At 56.4% G+C, this 14,943-nt stretch overlaps 1 protein-coding gene across 5 annotated transcripts in view; it reads right to left on the reverse strand.

The window, feature by feature from the left end:
* Nucleotides 1-6,563: 6,563 nt before the first annotated feature.
* The window catches only part of TTLL11 (tubulin tyrosine ligase like 11), a 213,588-nt gene continuing 205,208 nt past the window's right edge, over nucleotides 6,564-14,943 (reverse strand). For all 5 annotated transcript variants that reach the window (XM_081803512.1, XM_081803513.1, XM_081803514.1 and 2 more), the window contains one exon: nucleotides 6,564-12,928. In XM_081803512.1, coding sequence (XP_081659638.1) covers nucleotides 12,636-12,928 — 293 coding nt within the window. In that variant the 3' untranslated portion in view covers nucleotides 6,564-12,635. The remainder of the gene's footprint in view (nucleotides 12,929-14,943) is intronic.

A 14,943-nucleotide genomic window follows, 5' to 3' on the forward strand; every position in this document is an offset into this window, starting at 1 on the left:
GGCCCGGCCTCCCCGCTGCCAGCCTCGCCCTGCCTCCTCCTCACCCCTGCTTCCCCCCCAACAGCGGGAGGCCCACTCCCCCCACCACCTGCGCAGCCATCTGCACTTAGTTCCGTCCTGGCCAGGCCTCCGCTGCAGGCAGGCTGCTGCGTCTGGTTTCGCTCCCGTGGCCCCTGCCTCCCCAGGGCCTGGCGTGGTGTCAGCACACAGAAAGTGCTCAGCGGCCACCAAGTAGGGAGCTGGGGGGGCTGCCAGAGGCACAGACGCCACGGGGTGCCAGGTGCTGGGCGCCAGAGGGGTCCCAGGGGCCAGGCAGGGACCACGGAGGAAAGTGCGGCTGGGAGGACCCTTATCTGACTTCTATTTTTGAAGGACCCCCCAGGACGCAGGGGGAGGACTGATGGCAGACTGAGGAGGTGGGCAAAGCAGCAGGGAGCCCTGCAGGTGCCCGGGGGTGACGGAGGCAGAGCTGGGGGCACATCCCCCATCTGAGGAAGGATTGGCAGGAGGGCCGGCCCAGACGAGGGCCTCAAGCAGGTGTTTGGGGTTTGGGAAGAAGGGGCTGCTCCAGCACCTGCAGCCCACCAGCCCCTACAGACCAGAAGGGTCCCTGGCGCCCCGCTCCGTCCCCTGGGTGCTCCCATGGCAGAAGCTGCTGTGTCAGTCCGTGCCTACCGCGTCTTCCTCCGATGCCCCTGTGGGAGAATTAAGGGAGGAAGGAGAACCTACTTCCTGAATGGGCCTTAATTCATTATCTGAAAAGAGCACTAGACCTACTAAATGAAAGGCCTTCACTGCGGACTCACAGGGCAGACTATAATTACCTGGGAAGAACCGGTCTGCTGCATTTTTTAAAAATTTGTATCTTGCAAAGTGTTTAATGGATATTTATGCAAAAGAACAACCTATTGGGTAGACGCACGACCTTACAGTAGGCTGAAAGGCTGAGGAGGTTCTGGGTCTGCACCCCGCTTCACGCCCACCGAGTCTGGCAATCAGAGGCTGCCTTCATTCATTCTTTCACTCATGTATTCATTCATTCATTCACTCATGCATTCATTCCACACACATTTCCTCCTCTGTGCTGGGTGTGGGCTGGCTGTGGGACTCAGACATCAATGAGCACAGAGCTGCCCTAGAGAGAGATTCGCCTTGACCTGTGTTAAAGGGGTGACAGGAGGGCTGTGGGGCCCCAGAGAAGGGTGAGGCCACCCGAGGCGACCATCAACACCTGGAGGAGGAAGCTCCCTAGGCCCACAGGGGAGGAAGGGCATTAGGGGCAGAAGGAAGAGCATGGATGAAGCCGGAGAGGCACAGAAGTGCCTGGGATGTATGGGGAATGGTAAAAATCTGAATGCTGAGGTCAGGTGTATGGGACCCAGAAATAGCGGCTCTCAGGCGGCCCCCTTGTTCACCTGTAGGGGTGCCCTGGGTTCCCCTTCGTGTGTCCTTGGCCCCTGTGCAGGGGACAGCCTTGACCGCTGCACCTGGTGGCCCTGGTGGCCAGGGCTGGGGAAAGCTGGACCCCACACGGAGGCCCCCCCAAACCAGGTGAGGATTTTGAACTGGATCCCGGTGGGGGGAAGCTGTCTTCTATCTTGAGGTAGGAGGGTGACATGATCAGATTGGCATTTCAGAAAGGCCACTCTGGCAGCCTGTGGAGAATGTGTTGGAGGCAGAGAGAGAGTTGGCTGCCGAAAAATGGCCCATATAGAACACATATTTTGCAAGGATATGACAAAAGGCTAATTCTTTTAATCTGCAACGAGATGCTACAAATCAACAAGAAAAAGACCAGTAGAGAAATGGGCAAAGAACATGAGCAGCCAGTTCATAGAAAGGAAATACTGAAGGCTTTTAAACAGGTAAAGAAGAGTCTCAACCTCATTCATAATGAGAGAAACAAAAACGAAATCTATAATCAGACAATCAGACAAGGCCACGTTTTTCGCCCATCCATTGGCAAAGGTTGGCATTTTGATACTATGCTCTGTTGGGGAGGATGAGGGGATCTGGCCCTCTCGCACATTGTTGGTGGGACGACCGAAAAATTGGTCCAGTCTCTTGGGAGGGCACTTGGACAACTTATCGACTGCAATTTAAAATGCATGTCTCCTTTGACCTGGTAATTCATCCTCTTGGGTATAGTCGGACAGGTACATAAAGATGCAGAGATAAGAACTGTCTGTTATGTGGTAACAGAAAACCGGAAACAGTCTAAATGCCTCACCTGGGGACCAGTTAAGCAAACTACGGTATTATAAGTAATTATAGTGCGTCGTATAAAAGCTGTTAAGAAACTGAGGCCCGCCTCCATGTCGGGGTCATACAACAATGTCCAAGAAACAACGTCCAGGGGTAGAAGCAGAGTGCAGGTCAGTGTATAAAAGAGAGGGAAAGGGGTATGCACACATACCAAAGAATTCTTGTGTCTTCACACGCTGTCTTTGAAAGAACGTACAAAGCCCAGGAACAATAGTTGTTTCTGGGGACAGACTGGAGGATCGAGGGACCGGGGTGGAGGGAGATTGCGTATGATTGTGTATCCTTGTGCTGTTTTTATTTGTTTTAGCCGTATATCTGCATTCCTGCCATATGTGCACTTACGTGTGTGTGTGTATATATATATAACATACACATCTCCGTTGTGTATTTTTTTTAAACCGATAACAACATGAAGCCCAGATGGTTCAGTGTCTTTCTCATGCAGTGGGGTTTGCATTTTACCTAGTGTCCTTGGGGAATGGATTTTCCTGAAAGTAAATTTCCCAGCTAACTTACAGGAATCGAAACTCTTCAAAAACCGTTTTTAAAGGAAATCTACGTAGACTGTACAACGTTCTTCCATATTTTTTCAGGCAAAGAACATGGAATGTGGGCAAACACTTCCTGGTTGGCCCCGAAGCTAAGGGCTCTTTGCCCCCGCCCTGAAGGTCCCCTCTCTGCCGAGGCCCTTGTCCCTTCCCCTTTTCCCCAAATGCCACTTCGCCCGCAGCGTGTGAGCACGCTGGGGGGGAGCGTCATTGCCACAGCCGGCCGGAGTGGCCTCTTTCCGGGCCGTGGAGCCGGGAGCCGGGGCTCGGGGGCAGACGTTCTGGATGCCGTGATGCTGGGTGCGCGTGCACGCCGGGGGGCCCCGGGGGGCAGGAGGCCTGGAACATTCTGGTCTGCAGGAGTGTGGGCAGCGGCTTCCCTGCCCCGGCTGTCCGGCCTCGTGGGCCCGGAAAAGGCTGCCTTCCGTGGCCTCAGGCAAGGCGCGAAGCTTCTCCAGACGTCCGTTCCCTTGGCGATAGAAGGAAAGTGCGGCCGCCGGCCTCCCCGCCGTGGCTGCCGTGATTCTGGCGCCTGGGGCCACGCCGGTCCTCCGCACGGGGCACCGTGGGCCACCGGCCTCTGCCCCGCTGTCCCCCTGCTGTGGCTCTGCGGCCAAGCTGGGCAGTTCCCAAGGCCTCCCTGCTCCGTGAACTTGGCCGGGCTGGGCCGGCCCCCAGGAAGCACGGCCCACGGGCGAGGCCTTCCCTCAAGGATTTTACTACACGCGAGGGCTTTTCAGAGAAATGTTTGCTGACACGGCGCTGCTCGGGGCCTCCCCCAGAGCCTCCCCCTTCCACACGTTCTAGGACACCTTCCTTGGCAGGACTCAGCACCGTGGGGAGGGGCAGCCCCCCCACTCCCGGCGGCAGCGCCGAGAACCATCTGGAGGCCCGGCTCCACGAGGCCGGGATCCCAAACTGGCTCTGGCGTTTACAAACCGTGCCGCCTCGGGAAAGCCACTCCATCTGGGTTTTGAACCTCGGTTTCCTCAACTGTAAAATGGGGTCATGATAGGAGGATCGGTTTCCTGAACTTGTTTCTCAGATGAACGAACGGACGCATAGCGTGTGCCCGGTGTGGTCTGGCCCGTGTGTGCTCGGTGAATTGAGGATGCGGGTGACACCCCCGCCCCGGTCCCCCTGCCCCGTGCTCACGGAGCACAGCTGCTGCTGGCTACCGGAGGGGCCCTGCGGACATTCCACTCCCTGCACCGAGGCGGCTCTGAGCGGGGCCTACTCCCCTCACAGGCCTGTGTGCGGGCCAGCCGGAGCCGGCTTGGCCGGACCACCTGCCTCCAGGCCAGGGGGCCCCTGTCTGAGATCCTCAGCCATGCTTGCAGCCGGGCCCGGTCCCCATCCCCCTCAAGGGGAAACCTCAGGGCTGACCCGCTTTGGACTGGGTGTTCCAGGTGATGGAGAGCTACCCAAGGAGCTTGGAGGCAAGCTGCAGCTAAGCGACAGAGCTTGGGACTGGGTTTCTTGGTGGGAAGACACGAGATCCTTTGTACTCTCCGCAGCTCCGGAGTCTGGCAAATCCACACCCGCCACGGTGCTGAGCTTCTCAAAGGGACAGGAAGTGAAGGCGGCGGGGGCACTCGGGACGGCTCTAAGGTGAAATGGCTGTTTTCTTGGAGCAGCAATTTTATTTGAAGATTTCTTTATTTCTTTATTTTAAAAATTTTATTTATTTGACAGAGAGAGACACAGCGAGAGAGAGAACACAAGCAGGGGGAGTGGGAGAGGGAGAAGCAGGCTTCCCGCGGAGCAGGGAGCCCGATGCAGGGCTCGATCCCAGGACTGGGATCATGACCTGAGCTGAAAGCAGACGCTTAACGACTGAGCCACCCAGGTGCCTTTATTTGGAGACTTAGAGGAAGAAAACCATGTCTGAGTTGTAGCAAAGAAGATACTATGTGCTCGCCAAGTCCCGTTTTATTTCTTCCACCTGGGTGGGCAGCAAGAACACATCTCCCAGCGTCCTGTGAGCTCAGCTTGGGGCCCTGAGATCAGGTGCCAGCCAAGGGCTTATGCACAGAGGTGAAGTCAGCGCCCCCTGAACAACCACCCCTGCGATCCTCCCGTCTTCTCCTCTTTCCGGAGACACCTGGGAAGCCGTCACCGAGAGGAAAGAGCCCAGGCTGAAAGCAGCCGGGGTCCTGCCTGGAGGAGAGTCCTCCTGGAGAGCCACCTGACTCATGTCAGATTTGCACATGCAGAAAAATCACCCTCCGCTGGGTTCAACCACTGTGATTTGGGGGATTGGCGATCAGCATCACCTAGCCTACCCTGACTAAAATACGGATATAATATGGAGCAGAACGCAGTACTTGTAGGACTTTGGAAACTAAAACATGAGGCTTCAAATTAAGTGTCTGCTTGTGGGGGCCTCTGTGGGCCACACCCGCGGGCCTCTGACCTGCCAAAGTCTTGGCTGCATTTTACGCCAGCACAGCCAGCCAGAGGCCCGGTGACCCACCGATGCCACGGAGCATTTTCGGGCTCTGGAAATAGTGCACAGCAGATTTAAACTACCAGCAAGGAGCTACTGAGGTGGAGCCTTTCAGATCACATCTCAAGCGTCTCGTGATTAGAGTCAAGTGAGAAACGAGCCCAGCACTGGCCTCCAAGGGCCCCCCCACCCCCAAACCATTCTGTGGTGGGTGGGAGAAGCCCGTCTATCCAGGGAAGCCCAGAACCTCCCTGGGGCCCTGGTGTGAACCAGCCCAGAGACCGAGCACCACTGCCCGGCATGACACACATATGTTCCACGTGTCCAAGTGGCCGGGGCAGTGGTAGGGTCACGGCTGGTCAGGTGACGGGGGCGGGCGGGGGGAGACGCTGCTGTGGTTGTAACTTTGAACAAGTTGTTTCTCCAAGGTCCCCAGCTTTGTCGCGGGTAAAAAATTGGAAGAGACGATGGCGGCATGTGAAGCTTTTTCCTTACCTGCGAGCTTCGTCCATAAAGCAGCTCACAGCCGAGAGGCACTGTGGACCCTGGGGTCAGAGCCGGCCTGCATGGCCCCTCACTGTGGGGGCGCTCTGTGAAATGAATACCCCCCTGAAGCCACTGAGTGGGGGGACCTCCAGGGGGCAGGGATCCCAGCCTAACCTCAGGCTATCTGCTTTTCACTTCCCACGGAGGGGGGTGCGGTCTGGGAAATGTTTGGAGCAGACGTAGGCTGCTCCCCTAGAGTCCAGGGAAGGCCAGGAAGCAGGGGGGACATTTGCTCCCAGGGAAGGAGCCACCAGGTGAGCCCGCAGCCCCAGGAACCACCTTTCCCGCGCAGCTTCGGGGGCTCAGTTCTCCAGGCAGGTGCCCTGCCTCGAGCCTCCCCGCCAGGCTGAGCTTGCACGCACACCTGCTCCGCCCGGAGCTGCCCGCGGTGCTGCTGGACGCGCGAGGCGGGAAGGGCCACCCTCCCTCCCAGGGCAGCTGTCCTTGCCACCTGGCCTCTGACAGGTGGCCACACTCTGGGGGCACGTCCCTCCTTCCCTAGGGGAGGCTGCCCTCCGCAGACCAAGGCGGGGGCGGTGGGGATCTTCCAAACACCTCCCTCCGTCCGCGCTAGGATCGCACAGTTTCCTTGAGGCAATATTTAGCTTCCCAGGCACACAGGAACCATTCGGGGAGGAACAAATTAAAAGGAGCCCTTTTCTCACCAGTTGACCCAAAATGAACGAGCATTGTCCACCCTGGTGGATTTGCTGTGAAAAAGTATCACGCGGAAGAAACGGTCAATACTTTGCAGCCGTTTTTACAATGAGCCTGTGTTTAGCAACACTCAGCTTTGTTTTATTATTGCATTTTACAAAGTTACCAAGACAACTGAGGCCAAGTAACAGAACCTTGACTTTATGTGCCATGAAAATTTAATAACGAATGTTTAAAGGCTTTTAAGAGGCAGGAGCTGCAGCCTAGCACAGAGCCCTGCTCAGAGGGAGGAGGGCTGGAGCGCCTTGCAGGGGGTGGGGGATCTGCTGGACCTCGAGGGCCCCTCTGTGGGGGACGTCCAGGTGGGCCCGAGGGTTCCCCGGCATCTGTCCCGTCCTAGCAGATCTCAGCAGCCATTTGTTAAGGTAGTTCCTGGGCGCCAAGTCCCGTGACAGGCTCCTCATGTCCATGATGACACGATTGCCACTGTAAGGGCCCGAGAAATAGGGCAGAGAGGTGAGGTCGCTGGTGCACGGTCACCCAGCAAGAGCGACAGGCGCTGCAAAAGCAGGTCTTGGCTTCCCCGTTGTGACGCAAGAGGTTCTGCCAGGAAGATATCCCGGCTGGCTTCCCCCATCACTGTGGCCTCGCTCCTGCAGCCGGGGAGCGCCCCGGGGTCCCCGAGGCCCGGGCCGACGGTCCTGGTCAGAATCCTCACAAGCACCTTCATGTCAGAGGAAAGGTTTCCCAGGAGCCTCTTGGGGAGCCCGTTATGTTACCCCAGGGCCGCACAGAGCCCTTTTACCTCGCCTCTCTAAATAAGACTCAGAAGGAAATTGCCAGAGATGAGAAAATCATCAGTAATGTTGCTATTTTATGCAAAAGCTCGATGGTGCTGTGTGTGTGTGTGTGTGTGTAGGTGTGCACACGCGTGCACACGTAAGCACTGTGCTGCATGGCTTTCCTAGTTATATAAACGTCCGGACTTTTGGTTACTAGAGATGGAGGTAATGGAGGTTGAGTGTTCTGCAAAGCCTTTTTTGTCCCTGGGAACGGAAACACATTTGGGATTTTTTTCATGAGGGAGAAATTCGTACGCCATCTGGGAAAATCCCTCTCCCGTTCATCACACCAAGTAGGAGACTGGCAAAAAAATGTCAGTCAAGGCGAAGTGGGTTTTAGGTTAATTGACCTCGCGGAGAGAGAACAGCTCCCTCAGCCGCTGGGAACACCAGCTTCTGCCGGCAAGAGGTTTCATCATTTCTGAGCTTCAAGGGAAGGTACTCAAATGCCGGCCATTTCAAGCCCATTTTCAATTATAGGGCCAAGGAATTTAGGACATTAATCAAGAAGTGAAAAAAAAAAAAAGAAGAAGAAGAAGAAGGAAGCCATTGTGGCGTAATACTCTGCTAACCACAAGGCCAACTCCAGGTGCTAGAGCAACAGCCGGGGCCATTTTTCAGCCTGCGAGTGTCATGTGAGGATGAAGGGCAGGTGGAGAGGGAGAGGAGCTGACTGTTTGGGCTTCATTCGTCTTGATGGATTACAACATTCAAGAAGGAAAGTTTTTCCTTCATCCCTTCACACTTTGTTGGAAACCAGAAGCGGTCTGAAGATAGCATGGTATTTGAGCCACACTTTTGTGTGGCTTTGTGCTTGCTGTTCCTTGTCTTAGCTCCCAGGGACCAAGTGAGTGAGTCACCGCCTTGTGTGGCTGAGGGACCTGCCGCTTGGCCCCTGGAGCCCTGCTGGGGTGGGGAGCAGGTGGGCACGAGAGGGGCAGGTGGGCAGGCCCCTGTTAGCCCCCAGAAGCCCGGGCACAAGCTGGGCCACCCCCCAGCCTCCCACGTCTCTGAAAGGGGCTCCAAAGCCTCTCCCCTCTGGGTTTTGGGAGTGTTGAGTCTCTGTGCAGGGTGGTCACGGTGCCAAGAAAGGAGCCTGGGGCTTTACTGTGGGTCCGGCTCTGCCTTTCTCCAGCCACGAGCTTGGGCCTCCGCCCCCTGTCTGTGAGAACCCCCATCCCCAGAGGGCAGGATGGATGTATCAGGGGGCAGGTGGATGTACCCATACTTTGTAAACTGTGAAGTGCTGAACAGGTGTTGTTAAAGTCACATGGGAAAGGGAGTTGGTTCTAGAAAGGCAGGAACACCATTCCAAATGTCTGGGCTCCACCCTAAACCAGTCCTAGCACTCCCCCCCACAAGCATCTACATTCACGTGGGGATTGCCTACTCTGAGCTCACCCACCCCACGCGGACGCAGGCGGCTACAGAGCTGAAGAGAAGGCTCCACACCTCAGACAGGAGCCATGGCGAGCATCATCCAGCCCGGCAGGCCTTAGTCTCTGAGGCTGAACAAGAGGGGATGCCGACGGGGGGGCATAGCCCAGACCTGAGCCCAGGACAAAGGGACAAAGGACAAAGGAAAGACGGCCCAGGGTCAAAGGATCCATTGTCTGCTTGGGGTCATGGGGCAGCTGCGGTGCCCCGGGGAGCCAACAAGCCAGCTGGGGGCACGGAGGGGTTCAGTGAATCCCTTGGCAGGGTTTAAAAGTCCATGAATCTTAAGGGTACGCACAGGCTCGGGGTGGGGGGAAGCACTGTAACACCGCTCCTCCCCTGGGACTCGCTGAACATTTACTTCAACCAGCTCCTGCTGGACCCCCTACTCCATGCTCGAGGGGCCGGCGTGAATCCAGCACCTGCCTGACCTGGAAGAACTTGCAGCTTGGTGGGAGGGAGCACTGTGATGCCACAGGGCAAGCATGATGACAGAACTTTCCAGATTCTCCCGAGTAGATGGAGGGAACAGTTCATCCTGCTGGGGGGATTGCAGTGGGACATTTGAGCTGGACCTTGAAGATGAGTGTCCATTGGACGGAGGGAGGCCCTCCAGGCATAGGGAACAGTATGCACGAAGGTGGGAGAGCCCGGAGCAGGTCCTCATCCTGGGACCCGCCACGGTGGCAGGAGACCAGCACACTCTCTTCCTGAGGGGCAGCAACAGACAGCGAGTGCCCTGGGAGCGTGGTGGCAGGGGACAGGGGCCGAGGCTGCCCCCCTGACGTGTGTGGGCCAGGATGGAAAGGACGAAGGGGCTGGATTATGAGCGGCCTTGAACGTTGGGTTAAGGGGCGTGGGCTTTATCTGGACAGAGCTGACGGCTGATTGAATTAGGGGATGGTGTGGGCAGCTCTGTGATTCTCTGAATTCTTTCTGGGCCACTGGGGATGGAGGATGGAGGATGAGTTGAGGGGGAGGAGTGGCAGGAGGTGATGAAGTCCGAGCTAGGGAGAGTGGGCAGGGACCCACGGGAGAAACAAGAGGGCACTTGTTTGGGGATGGAGGCTTCTGTCTCCAGGACGCTCTGCCTCCGCACATGGGGAGGGGCCCGTCAGGCGATGCTTGGAACAGCTGCACGGGATCCAACGTGCCTTTGTAAGCCCCTCCAGCGGCTCCGGACTGGCCAGGCTGTGCGGACGGCGCTCCTGCTGGGACAGCAGAGAAGCACATCTCCTAGGAGCCTGGAGGGAGGGGAGCAGGACGGCTAGCATGGAAGAGGGAGGAGGCTGACCGGGGCACCCGCAGCAGCAAGGCAGGCATGGCCCCGTGGTGTCCCCAAGCTGAGACAGGCGGAACCTGATCTTCTCCATTCACTGAACTCAACCCACTCTGGAGTGCCGGCCCTTCAGGGACTTCGGCTGGACTGTGTGTGTGTGTGTGTGTGTGTGTGTGTGTATCAGCAGGAGGGGGAGGAAGGGGGACGAGGGGAGAAGAGGCCAGGGGTAGATCCTGAGGGCCGTATCCCAGAAATGGGGTGACACAGGGCAAAGCACAGGGGGCTCAGCTTCTCGCGGGGCATCTCCGGACCCCAGCTCCCTGGCTCCCGGTTCCTCTCTTCTAGGAGAAAGGGAACGTCTGTCTTTGCTCTCACTTCAGCTGCACCCTGCAGCACGCGCGGCCAGCTACCCAAGGGGGGCTTCCCCTGGGCCCCAAGGAGGTGGGGGAAGTCTATCACTCACCCTGATAAGGAAGCAGCTGCTAATTCTTCCTGCTCAGCAGCATTGAGAAAAAAGGGCCCGTCTGTCACTTACTGGCCTCATTTCCAAAACTCACCATGGGGTGCAGGGCTCATTCGGGCCCTAACACAGAGCAGGGGCTCCTTCGAGACAGTGCCCTGGAGGGCTGGGCAGAGCCACCTGCCCTCAGATGACGTGCAAAGGTGGGGGGACAGGACATTCCTCACCGTGAGAACTGGCATTTTCAAGTCACCCCAAACCACGTGGCTCGAATTCAACTTATTGACATCCCCCCCACAAAATCCAATGTTCTTTGTCGATTTTGGAGCTGAAAACTGCACTCCATGTTGGCAAGCGAACGCTTTCTGAAAACAAAATCAGAGCTTTGTTAAAAAGACTCTGTGCTGCTCCCAGTTGCTAACAAGTGTGAGAGACACGTTTACTTGGGTCTTTCATCGTGAAGCCCATTTGCTCCGGCAACAACAGGGACTGAGGAATGGGCCTGGGGTCGTCCAAGATGGTTTCTCTCGCAGCAGACCGCTTAGGAACACTGATTGTCCTGGCCCAGGCCACCAGACTGCAGGAGAAAGGCAGGGCCCTGGGGGACCCCGGGGCGGGGGCGGTTGGAGCTAGAGTCACACTCACTGGGGCACATAAAGGAAATGGGGCTCAGGGGCGCCTGGGTGGCTCAGTTGGTTAAGCGACTGCCTTCGGCTCAGGTCATGATCCTGGAGTCCCTGGATCGAGTCCCACATTGGGCTCCCTGCTCGGCGGGGAGTCTGCTTCTCCCTCTGACCCTCCCCCCTCTCATGTACTCACTCTCTCTCAAATAAATAAATAAAATCTTTAAAAAAAAAAAAGGAAATGGGGCTCTGGGGTCGACCAACAGAACTGGACCAAGTCTGACACTACCAGGTCACCCCCCGACCCCCGGACGTTTCTTTTCCCATCTGAAAATGGGAACAGCATTAGGAAACGACCTGGGGGGACTGGGGAATCAAGCTGATGATTGTCCCTGTGCAGCCTCCTCCTGCGCCTCCTGTCTTTGGCCGCCTGTCCTGCTGTTTGGCAAAACAGTCATTACAGGTGGCTCTTGTCGCCAAACAGCCCAGAGTGAGCTCTGCAGGGCTTGGTTTGCCAAAGTGCCACCTTTGGTGGCCTCTGAGTCTCCCCCTCTGAGAAGAGCTTGGCCTGGGGACACAGATGGAGACAAGGAAAGGGTCTTGGGGAAGGGAGAGCGTGGGCCCTCCTTTCCCTCACGCCACGCCTGCCGCTTGAGCTTCAGACATCATGCTCCTGCTCACAGTGGCCCTCCCCAGGGTCTTCTGTCCTCCCCGCTGAAGCCCCTCCGCCCACCCAGGGGCCCCTGGCAGTGCCTGCCATCCCCCTGCGGGCCACGAAGTGGCGCCCTCTCTGTGGAGGGGAGGGAGGGTGGGCAATCAGAAGCCACGTGACGGTGGGACACCGGCCTGGGGTCAAGGTCAAACAAAATCAAACAAAATGACCTCTGAGGCTCCTGTCCACTCTAAGACTCTCGGATCCTTCCTTAGTTACTTCTTGGCTAATTATTTCTTAATTAATAACGAAGCGATCATTGCAGCAACAGGCAAGCTAAAGAAATAAATGAGGCCAATCTGTTAACTGCACCCATGGAGCACACGATTGGCACGGGAGAGTCGCGTCTGCCCACTTGCTAGTGCCGCTTGATTTTCACAGCTCGCTGGTAGGAAGTAAACATGATGTCCCTGGGACTGAACAGTGTTCTCTCGGAGGCCCCGGCAGACCCGGGACGCGGCTTCCTCGAGTTCTTTCCTCACCACAGCTCAGGCCGGGCACCGCGGGCGCCCCATGCCCCCAGTACAACAGCTTTACCCTGGTTGTTGCTTCCTGTGAGCCCAGAATAGAAGATGCCATCTGTCACGTTTTGGATGTCGTATGTCCACCGATGACTCATGAATAGTTGGACCACCAAGAGGAAGGCGGGCGGGGAATCATCAGCCTTTCAAAGCACAGCCGAGCAGGACGTGGAGACAAGTAGGGGGCTCTCCAGCAGGACCTCTCCGCAGCCTGCCCCCTCTCCGCAGGCGGGAAGCCCAGAGGGTTCTCTTCGGCCCTGAAGGGCTCGCTCTTCACCGGCAGCATCGAGTGGCCCTCAGGACAGCGCGTGTCTGGAATGGGAGAACTTGTGGGCGCTGTTTGTGCAGGACGGGGGGTTGCCCTCTGCCAGCTGAGCCGAGGGGGCGGCCTCCTGGGGGCTGCCGCTGTCTGGGGGCCGGCCCCCCGACGTGCCGCTCCGGCCACACACCAGGCGCTTTTCGTCCAGGAGGGACAGGTGGTACTCACACAGGTCGATCAGTGAGGCCACCTGCTCGTGGAGAGGCAGCATCTTGAACTTCCTCTGAGCCAGGTAGAAGAAAGCCTCCACGAAGGCCTGCAAGCACATGCCTGTGGACCAAGAGAGCAGCGTTAGGGGGGTGAGCACGCTGCCCTGGGACAGCCCGACTCCAGCCGCCAGGCTGCTTCCTCACCCACTGCTTCTGTTCTGGAAACTTCAGCTTCTGGGTTAAACGCCCAGAGTGCCTACCCTGAGCAGGCACCAGCTGGGCATTCACAACCATTTGTAGATTCAATCCCCTAATCAATCCTATGAGGCAGGCTTAATTCACACGGTTTGACAGACGAGGAAACTGAGTCTCAGAGAAGGGGAGCTAGCCGGGCCAAGTCCCGTGGGTGGAGAGTGGCGGAGCTGGGATTTCAACCCAGCCCGAAGCCTTATTCCTCTGCACCATCCTCAAATGTTTGCATTAAAACCCAGCCCCTAACTTTTGTAACACCGGAAAAAGCTCCTGAGAGAAATCTGAAGGTTTTAGATCTTGATAGACGTGTTGGTTACATGGGTGTGTGCATTTGTCAAAACTTAGCAAATTGTACCTTGAGATTTGTGCATTTTGCTCTATGTAGATTTTACTTCAAAGAGTAAAATAAACCTGACCCCTTCTCTCTACCTGAAATGATATTCTAGAAGGTAATAGTAGTCCCCATTATGTCCCTGAAACGTTTTCCCTTACTTTGCCTCATAAGTTCCTACTCGTCCCTGGGATCCCAGCTCAAAATCTCCTGCTCAGTAAAACCTTCCCTGATCCCCACATTAGACGTGGCCCCTGGCACGGGCTTCCTGCATTTTCCTTCGTAGCACTGACTGCGGCTTCTTCAGTGTTTGTGCGGTTGGTTCTTCAACAATCTCTATCTTCCCTGCTGGGCTGTGAGCTCCAGCTCGCCACTCTTCCCCCAGGGCCAGACACCCTGTGCTCAAGATAGAATGCTGAATACATGAGGGAGTGAATGGATCAACAGATGAGTTAGCGCTAGGTACTTTACAGACCTTGCCACTAATCCTCAGTGTTATTACGTCCCACTTTACAGATGAGGAAACCAACATTCAGAGATGCTGAGTAACTTCCCTAAGGTCACACAGCCAGAAGAATAGTGGCCTGCAAATTCAAACTTTGACTCTCAATTCTTTTTTTTTTTTTTTAAAGATTTTATTTATTTATTTGAGATAGAGAGCGCAAAGGGCAGGGAGGAGCAGAGGGAGAAGGAGAAGCAGACTCCCCGCTGAGAAGGGAGCCCGATGCAGACTCGATCCTAGGACCCCGAGGAGATCAGGACCTGAGCTGAAGGCAGACACTTCACCAACGGAGCCAGCCAGGCGCGCCTGGACTCTCAATTCTTTTAAATAATTTGTGCTGTGTGAAAAGTTGTGAGTCTCCCCAGTGTCAAAGTAAAAACGAACCCCGTGATTCAAAGTCATGGGATTCCGGAGCTCCTCAGGGAAGGTGACACTCAGTATTTTAAAGGAGGCCAACTTCGCCCCTGCTGATCCATACCTTCCCAGTGGCCTTGCCTCCCAGCTCAGGAGCATTATTCCCCTACTGCTGTTCTTGGGGAGAAGCCTGGCCTGGAGTTTGTAAATCCTGGATTCTATATGGACCCTGGGATCTGAGAGCTCTTTTCCTGTTAGGAACTGGTGCTGAGCAAAGAAGTTGTTTCTTTGTCTCCTTCCAAGTCCATCAAAGCTTTTTTTGCTCAGCTTTTCTTGACTCCAGATGCTCTGCAAGTCCCCTGCTCTGTTTGGCCCTGATGGGGAGCTGATAAAGGGAACAGTAACCCCGGTGTAAAACCCTTCTAACGTAAACAGAGGCCTGGTGCAGACAGAGACACAGGGCCAAGGGGGGCTCTGTCTGCATCAAGAGCCGCATATTTCTGGGGAGCCTGGGTGGCTCAGTTGGTGGGGCGTCTGACTCTCAATTCCGGCTTGGGTCGTGATCTCAGGGTGATGAGATTGAGCCCTGCGTTGGGCTCTGCACTCAGCAGGGAGTCTGCTCGAGGGTCTCTCCCTCCTGTCCCTCCCCCCGTGCCCCTCCCCCCCACATGAGCACGTGTATGTGCATGCACGCTCC

Source organism: Leptonychotes weddellii, chromosome 14 (genome assembly GCF_054177405.1).
Source record: "Leptonychotes weddellii isolate Sample4059 chromosome 14, ASM5417740v2, whole genome shotgun sequence".
In the NCBI taxonomy this organism is placed as follows: domain Eukaryota; kingdom Metazoa; phylum Chordata; class Mammalia; order Carnivora; family Phocidae; genus Leptonychotes; species Leptonychotes weddellii.